The 9,260-nt window shown below is 43.0% G+C and overlaps 1 protein-coding gene across 3 annotated transcripts in view; it reads left to right on the top strand.

The window, feature by feature from the left end:
- Window positions 1–9,260, top strand: part of LOC126406327 (arginyl-tRNA--protein transferase 1) — a 69,324-nt gene that overhangs the window by 38,401 nt on the left and 21,663 nt on the right. For all 3 annotated transcript variants that reach the window (XM_050070534.1, XM_050070532.1, XM_050070535.1), the window contains exons 9-10: window positions 405–586; window positions 5,298–5,397. In XM_050070534.1, the coding sequence (XP_049926491.1) occupies window positions 405–586; window positions 5,298–5,397 (282 nt within the window). The remainder of the gene's footprint in view (window positions 1–404; window positions 587–5,297; window positions 5,398–9,260) is intronic.

Below are 9,260 nucleotides of genomic sequence, written 5' to 3'. Positions count from 1 at the left end.
TCCTGGGCCCCCCCCCCCCCCCCCCCCCCCCCAACACCACCACAACCCCCCAACTCCACCCCTGCTCCTGCTCTCGCTCCACATTTGGGAGCCATTAGCAGGCTGAATGTGAGGCTACTGTACACCCCCACACATAATGCGTGAGGCCTGGCAGGGAAAAGCCTGGATTATGATACACCATCATACAGGTGTGTGTGTGCGTGTCTGTGTGTCTGTGTGTGTGTGTGTGTGTGTGTGTGTATGTGTATAAGACAGTATAAAAACAGTCCTATTAAATACCACATTCTCATTCCACTGTGATTTATATGTTTCACATACAAACTATATGTCACACAAGAGTTATACTGCAGTTATGAGCAGTAACCACCTTCTGTTACTGTTTCTCTCTCTTTGCTTCTCCCCAGGCAGAACATTCTCCAGATGGGCCCGAGGTGGGCTACGGCTCCTTCCACCAGCAGTACTGGCTGGACGGGCGCATCGTAGCGGTGGGGGTGATTGATATCCTGCCTACCTGTGTGTCCTCTGTCTACCTGTACTACCACCCAGACTTTGCCTCACTGTCTCTGGGCTCCTACTCTGCTCTCAGGTTGGTTGCCAGAACCCATCATCCCTTTTCTGTTGCTTTTAAATAGAGGTTCAATCTTTTTTAACACCTTTTTTAAAGCCAAGGACCCATCTGTCATCAGTGCTAATGCTGTGAGGAAAGGGAGGTTTCAGAAAAAAAATGGATTAACTTACTTCATCTGACCTCGTGGGACAGATAAAGTGATCTGCCTTATCTGCACATTCGGTCCTCAAGGTATTTAACGTTAAACGCTATTATGAGACCAATCACAAATCCTGCAACAAGGTCAAGAGTGAAGCGAGCAAACATAATGTTAAATGGTTTCAATGGGACATATTTGCCCAACAGTCAGTCTTCACAAATCTTATGAAAAGTAGTGAAGGAGTTGCACACCAAATTGCTGAGCGTGGTAAGCAGTTCAGTGATGGAAGGTTAGTAGCAGGGACCTGCTTGGTGAAAGTGGCCGACATCATATGTCCTGAACCTGTGCGGCCCCTCAGTGATATGCTGACTCTCTAGATTGCCAATTAGTCATCAAAACTTTAAACCTGCATGCTCAGTGCATACATAGGCTAAATACAATGTGGATAATATAAAATAATATACATTTCTTTAGATTAGAACATAAACTATTTTATCTATTTTATATTTTAAAATTGATATGTTATTTAATGATCTATAAAGCCTTTTGTATAAAAAAATTATATACTAATTATTTGAATTAATGGGTATAAAACTTTTCACAGGCCTCCAGAAAGATCGCTATGGACCCACGTGTGTCCCCAGATCCCACTGCTTTGAAAGACTTCTTATGTAATTGTCGTAAACATACTAGATAATGGTGGAGATGATTGGTGGCCCCATTGGCATGTCAGGGGTAGTGTCAGTGCTCATGTTTCATAAAATCAGGACCATATTTTTGTTGCTTCCTGTCACAATTTTGTTTCTGCAATTTGTTCTGATTGCTATTAAACAAGAATTCCCCTTCAACTTCTTTGCAGCAGATGTCCTGTCAAATGTAACCCAGTGTTGAACATTGCAAATTATGATGAAGAGGGCACTCAAACTTTAGTAATATCCAGATTTTATCCTGTAATTGTTTCTTAGAATGAATGAGTAGGGTGATGATTTGATGCCTCTCATTGGTCAACATTCGCGTCTTTGTTCTCACTTTTATTCTTCCTCCCCTCTCATTCCCTCATATTTGCCCTCCTCTTAACCTGCTCTCTCCCTGACTCTTGATCTTTTTGTCTCCTCCCAAATTTTTATCTTTCCTTAGAACTGTATACTATAAGTGCCATAATACTGTAGGTTAGGAAAAGTACCTCTTTCTTCACAGTTGATTGGCCAAGGCAGTGCTCTGTTTGTGGTTCAGTCGACGACAGTTCTCTCTGCCAAGATGAAATAAGAGAACACACACGTACACTACAGGCGCACATATCTGGCGTTTCCTGTAAAATGTAACCCAATAATGTGAGAAAGGCTTTTAAAAATACTTCTGTGCAGATGTGGGAGACAGGGTGAGCTCGGCTTCGAAGTTGGTGTGTACAGGTGTTCGTATGTGAGTTGTGAGCGGTCGTTCATGCGCACATGTAATCGCACACCACGTCAGCCCAGCAGCTCGGACAGACAGGCTCTGCTAATGTAGAGGGAACACCCTGGTCATCATAAGCACACAGCTCCCCATCACTTATTATTTTAAGAGTCTGACTCCAAGAGTAACACAGAGAGCTCGGTGTGTGGAGGAGGCCTTGGAGAAGGGAGCCAGCGGGACTAAAATCCTCCCGCTTGTTTACAGACACCAGAGCCGGGGCCTTTGATCAGGTCTGGACACTCCCTAGTCTGCTTGGCCTGGCTTACTCTATCCAAAACTTACTGTTCAGAATGCATGGGCGCACACACCCCCACACAACTTGTGCAAACAGTCATTACATTAGATGGTGTTTCTTCTCCACAGTAAGCCCAACTGGACTGGAACCTGTGCTGTTTAACCATGCACAAGTGCACTCCTTTAAGAAAACAGCATTTAAAAAAAAATCTTGTTGAACTTTTTCCTAGTAAGAAAAAGTCATGGAAAGGTCATGGAAAGACAGAGAAAAGGTTGGGAATTTTACACAAGTGCTTCTGTGGGGATTTGTCATTATCAGAGAAAACGGAATTTAGCTAAGGTCACAGTTGCGGTTAAATATGTATGTTACAAAAATATAAGAAAAAGGTGCAGTCTGTACAGTAGTTTCTGTGTGAATACGTGCGATTCAGCAGTAGAAACAGGAGAGGGAGATGTTGAGAAATTTCTTGTGAGAGAGTAGCTCCTTGTGCCTCGGGGCCCTGAGGACAGAAGGAGGAGGAGGAGAAGTAAAGAGGCACATAATGAGGTGCCTGAGGCGCTGTGTGTAGGAAACACAGCTGGTGTCCAACCTGGATCACTTTCTTATGGGGATGTCCTGATTATGTTGTGTAGCCACTGATCCTGATCCAAGTCCTTAATTATTCAGTAAAAATTGCTGATACTACACTCAATTGATTTTTTTTTTCTCGTATATTTTTTCATTCATAATAAAGTAACAGAATACACATGTAAACTGCAGTAAGCCTACATTAGAAAAATTAAAACTGTTTAGATTTTAGACAGCTGGAAAAATCTGCATTACAACATTACACTAATGATTTTTTAAATAATATTTTCATAGTGTCCCATAGTTGCGCATACTTGTAAAGGAAAGGAGTGCAATTTAAGTTAATGTTAAGTTTATGTTGTGGCTTGCTGCCACATGCTGTTGTATCATTGATTTAAACTGCAGGCTTCTGTTTGTTTATGTTGTGTGCTGTTCAGTTTACATGCCTTGAACTCGCTCACAACTTTGTACAGGTCCATTACTAAGGGAGCACCACTGTGCTGGAGCAAACAAGCAAGTGATTGGAAATGGATCGGACTTTACATGGACAATGAAGGCCTGGATTAATCCTGCAGCTAGCTTGAGACACCCGTAGTTATTTAGATATTTACAGTGTATACGTATACTGTGTGATTTCAGGTGAATTTCCTCGAAGCTTCTGTGGTTCCCATCCCCAGTGGCTCACTTTGCGTTTTATACCTGGCCAATCAACACTGCTCTTGCAGTGTTTGGTAATGAAATGTTTCCGCATGCATGCGAGGCTGCAGTAAGCACCTTGTGGTATGCACTATTATGGGCCCTTTGTGTCTGGGTGTGTGTGTGTGTGGTGTGTGTGTGTGTATATGTATGTGTGTGTGTCTGCACATCAGTATGAGGGAAGCTGTGCAGGAGCAGAGGGCTTGATAATTGGCTTGTGCTGGAGTGTCAGATGGCTGAAGAGGGGATAATGGTGGACTCAAGCTGCTGCCATGGGGGTGGAGGTGGGGGTGTGAAGGCCTCAAGTGAAGGGGGGGGGGGGGGGGACGCAGGGCTTTTTGTGAATGGGCCCCTCGCCTCTCTTGACCCCCCTCCCCCAATTCAAGCCTGCCGGGCGCTTTTGTGGAGAGGGGATGGGAACCCAGGAACCTGGCAGCAAGCGGGTGACCTTCTAGCACCTCGCTCTAGCTGCCTCTCTTCTCCCTCCCTTTCTCTTTCTTGACCCTCCTCTTTTATATTCTCCTCCTGCTCTCTCTCTCCCTGTCTCTCCCCCTCCCTGGCTTGGCCTGCTTTGTCCCATGTCTTATTTTTCAGTGCATCTATTTTATTTTAAGGCCTCTTTCTCTCTCTGTTAAGTATTGTAAGAAAGGGAATTCTCCCCCTTCATTTAAACGGGTGAAACACAGAGGGTGGAAGGAAGAGTGAAACAAAAAGGGAGAAGAAAGAGGAGCTGGAATTTAGTTATGGAATAGTGAGGGAAACAGCGGAGGGAAAGGGGAAAATAGGCTTTTAGAAAAAGGATGCAATTAAGGAAGAAACTATTGGGGAAAAATAAAGCAGGCAGGACATTTACTGTATTTGAAGAAGCCATATAAATCCTCCAAGTTCTAAATCTTTATTTTACACGCTCTCTCCCTCTTTTTTCACCACTTTCTTTTCTGCTGGAGGGCTCAGTGCTGATAGAGAGAAGGCAGTTGTTTTTGTGTAATGAAATGAGACCAAGAAAAGCTGCCTTTTTGAGTGTGGGTGTTTACTTCCTCAGCTTAGGCACTGCTCTAGTCAGAGCTGCTAGTACCAATTTTATTTCTTAATGCCCTCATTTATACTGTTGATATAGTAACCTGTGAGAAAAACACATTTGACATGAGTCGGATCCTGCATCCTTTTCACCTAGACTCTACTTTGACTTTTAATTTAGGTATTGAATTTACTCTTTACTTTTTGCGGCTGCTGTTTTCAGTGATCAAAACCAGCTCCAAACTGTGGATCATCTCTTGTGTGATAATTGTTTGACTGTTTCTACATTAGCATACATTTGTAACTAAAACACAGTGCAAAGTATTTAGCATCAACCGACAAACTAAAATCAGCAGCAACTAATGAAATGCATAATTTGAAACCCACGTCACTGTGCAAATTACAAACATGCTTTTGGACCATCTGAAATTTAAAAACACTGCAGTGCAGCACCTCCAACCCAGGATCAGCTGAAAAAGAGAAAGTGGTGCAGGAGTGAGCCATCACTGTAAGAAGCAACAACGCCAGGCTGCATGCAGTATGTGCTGTTTTTGAAAGCCTGAGTCTTTTCTTTCAGTACCTCTCTGAAAAGGTGTGTCTGTGTGTGTTTTTTCCTGCCACAGGGAGATCGCTTTCACCAGGCAGCTGCAGAAACAGTCCCCCAAGTTGTCCTACTACTACCTGGGCTTTTACATTCACTCCTGTCCCAAGATGCGGTATAAGGTATGCATTTTCCCACATTGACATGAACAACACGTTTCTCATGTTTGTCACCTTTTATATAAGCAGCATCTCCATTTGAAAAGCTCAGATGAGTCTGATGCTGGCACAACATCCAAATGCTGAAAAAAATCAAATTGAGGTGTGTCTCACATATTTGATACTTTCATCAAAATATGTTTTCTAAGTTGAAACATTTCCATATCACCTTAAGTATTTTTACATGGGTTTATACTAGTTCTGTGTTACATTTAAAGGGGGGAACAACGTCCATTTTAAAAATCACACGCTATTCCTATGGTCTAAGACAGCACAAAAATTATTAGGACTGCTCAGCACTAGATGGTCCTGCTGTGAGTTTAACATATGTTTCTGACAATGTAAATGCTGTGCAAACTTTTGCTCTAATGTAATATACTCCTGTTCTGTAAATATCCTGATGGCAGCATTGTTAAATTTGTGTTCCTCTTCTCTGTCTTAACATTTAAATATCTGTAAATTGTTAATGATACAAGTTTTAATGGATGTCCAGCATTAAGCTCAATGATGCTACATTGCCATGCTTTGTTTATAATATTTCACAAAGTGCGAGTTTTTGCCGCGCTCTCCAAAATGCCACGATGATATACGACTGACATTTTGATGTGCAAGCCCATTTCTTGCGAGACAAATGTTTCTGCTCTATCTGTTTAGTGTTTTAATGTTTCACACTGAGCCTCACTTCCACAGCATCTCTCTCCGTTTGTGAGAGACAGTCAAGATATCTGTCCTGTGCTGTTCCATTATCATATGTGGAGGACAGGCAGTAAAGCAGTAAAGTGCAACTGTTATCGGCACGTCAGGATGATGTGGCAGCGTCACTTTCAATGTGTTGATCCCTCTCCCACACTATTTACATATCTCTCGCTCCGTCTATCCTCTTCCTGCTTGAAATAGTCCTCGCCTCTCGGGCCAGGCACCAAAGTGGTTTGTTCCTCTGATTACTTTTGCATAATGTAGGTTTCTATCTTCCTGAGAGGCACTAAATGTCCCAACTGCCTGCTTGTAAAGGAAGAGGAAGACCAGCCCCCTTCTTTTTCCTCTTCTACTTTTGTTATTATAGGTGCAAAGGCCTCAGCAGGGGCCTACCTATGTGTTTCTCCCTCTCATTTCCACATGAATCCTGGCACCTGCTTTAATTTTTCATGTAGTACAGTTTGGAATTTTGCTGTCCATAAATCTTTTCAGCTTAATGACACATATGAAGTATACCATATAGGATGAGAAGGTGCAGCAGTGGGTTGACTATAGAGAAGATAAACTGTAACGATTCAAAGGTAGCTCTGGAATGCCCTGTCAGAGATCCTTTGTTGCTATTAGTCCATGAACACGCAAATGCACTATTAGTCTGGCTCACAGGATGTAGACTGTTGGTATAAGCCTGTCATTGGCTGCCTATGTCAGACCGTAATACATTTCTTGGGTGTTACAGTTTTCAAAACCCCTGTCGCTACGTGAAACAAGTCTCCCATCGCCAGAACTATCTCCACACTTAGTTTTAGGGCTGTGCGTAAAACAACAACAACAACAACAATCTCCGAGCTAGCAACCTACACTCTAACACATCTGTTAATGTTTTCTGCGGTGTTTCCTTTTGTGGGGATATAGTCATTTTAATACAAGGGCTCAACTCCCCATGTGCGAATGTTCCACCAAAACAAGTTCCCTTCTGACACTATTTTGCAAAATCACTGTCACTGTGTCCCGGGCTAAGCCCTGTCCAAGATGATTGTGATCGCTTTAAAGAAATATTTTTTCCCCTTCGTGCAGAATTATGATGGGTTCAGCCAGAGCTTTCTCCAGCAATGGAACAGCGCAACATAGGTCGCTATGGGAGACTAATGCAGTATAGACTCAAATGCACATGGAAAAGTTATTAAGCCTAAACAGCTGATTCATCTGCCGTAAACCTCAAGTTAAGGAGGATAAAATAAGGAGAAATCTAAGTAAAGAGAGTGTGAGAGAAAAAAAGGGATAGAAGGAAGGTACAGGCAGAGAAGAGTGGACGCGACTGCTGAAGACATTAAAGGTTGAGAGGAAGGTCACACTGGTGACGGCAACTGTAACTCAGCAGTGAGGAGTGTGTTGCTCACGTGCAGATATGTGCATAACTTTACATGACTGCAATGGATGTTCTTGAACACAAAATGCATAATGTATATGCATGCACATGCACACAGCACCACTACATACAAACATGCTCACATTCACACCAAACATCACTTTCAGATCTATAGCTTGAGGAGGACGGTGAAAGAAAGCAGCCTTTCCAAGTCGATTAGTTTGGCCAAGATTTTCCATTCATTCCGTCTTTCTTTCATTCATCTACTATTTTCCTCTATTTCTCTGTCATTTCATTCAGATGTTCCCAGAGCTTGTTCTTGTCCATGGGAGACTGATGTCTTGTTGGGGATATGGCAAAGTGCCACATCTTTTTATCCATTTACATCTTGTTTTGGGGTTTGCATAGCGCTTTGCCTATTTTCTCAGTTTGGGAGTCTGTGTATGGAATGCATGTGAGTGTGTTTGCTCTGTTTATGTGTCTGTGTGTTGAATCTCGATCGCGCTGTTTGTCTGAGAACGCCGTTACCACAGCACCTAACCCCCCCTGCACTGGTATTTACTCCCCCCAGCCCCCCATATCTGTTCTTGTGTGTTTGCCATTGCCACGTCTTGTTCACAACCTCCCCACTTCTTCCTATTTTACCCTTGGGGAGGAACACAGAACAAGGGTGAGAAGGTTGCCCAGTTCCCACCTTTGGGCTCTCACACTCCCACAGAAAACACACCCGCTCTCCAACACACTCTCACCACATGCACGGTGTCTCGCTCCATTGTCTGATTTGCATATGAGCCCAAGTAGTTCATTAATGCACAGACATACTGTGGAATTGTTCGAGGCGCTAAGATGGGGAACCCCCCAAACTCCACTGTTATTGTGTTGGAGGTTTTCTGGTTTCTGGATCTCAGTCCTGCTGCTTGCCTCTTTAAAGACCAAAACACCGGCACTTGAACCCCGCTGGACACCACTCAAACCCCTTGAACACCACTCCCTCTCTACATTTTACCCACCTACCCCCTCCTTTCCCCTTGCCACCTCTTAAGGGAACTCCCTCTACCCATCGCTTTCTGAGACCTTGTTCACACTAATGTGGATGCATTTAAAATGACATGTCTGCCTCTCTAGTTGAGCCTTCTGTGCACACTAAGGTGGGGCTTTTCACACTTCAGTTATTTTCGGAAATATTTGGGTAAATATGAACTTGAATTATATAAAGAAAATATTAAAAGGGCTGATATGAAATTGTCAGCTTGTAAACGCTACACAAACACTTCTCTAAGCAAAATCCAACTCCCTGTCACCTCCAACTCTATGTTATTGCTATTTTGTGTTTCAATGTGACCTAGTACAGGTGTTGTCATCAATGATTTTTTCGTGTTTCTGCTGTCAGCAACAGCTTGACTGTAAAACGGGGATTTGGATAGAGGGCTCAGTATGACAGCAAAGGGATTCCTGTGGTGGTTTGCAGGTAGCATTTATGACTTTCATTCAAATCAGTGCATTATACTTGTGTGGACCACTGCTGAAAACACTGTGTGCAAGGCAGAGTCAATTCGTTATTCTATCAGGGCTGCACAGTGCGCAAACAAGGTAGTGCATTTGCAATACGAATTGCAGTTTTAGTGGGAGTGGTCATTTTTGCATTTCATTCACAGTGAAAAAAGAACGATGATGACATGATTTTACCCAAAGTTTTTAACCAAACAAGTACGTGAGCTCATGTATGGAATGTGATTTGTAGGCTGAGGCATCTCTGTTGCACCAC

Source organism: Epinephelus moara, chromosome 19 (genome assembly GCF_006386435.1).
Source record: "Epinephelus moara isolate mb chromosome 19, YSFRI_EMoa_1.0, whole genome shotgun sequence".
NCBI classification, from domain to species: Eukaryota; Metazoa; Chordata; class Actinopteri; order Perciformes; family Serranidae; genus Epinephelus; species Epinephelus moara.
The sequence above is the reverse complement of the archived record's forward strand: the minus strand, read 5'-3'. Positions and strand labels throughout refer to the sequence as shown.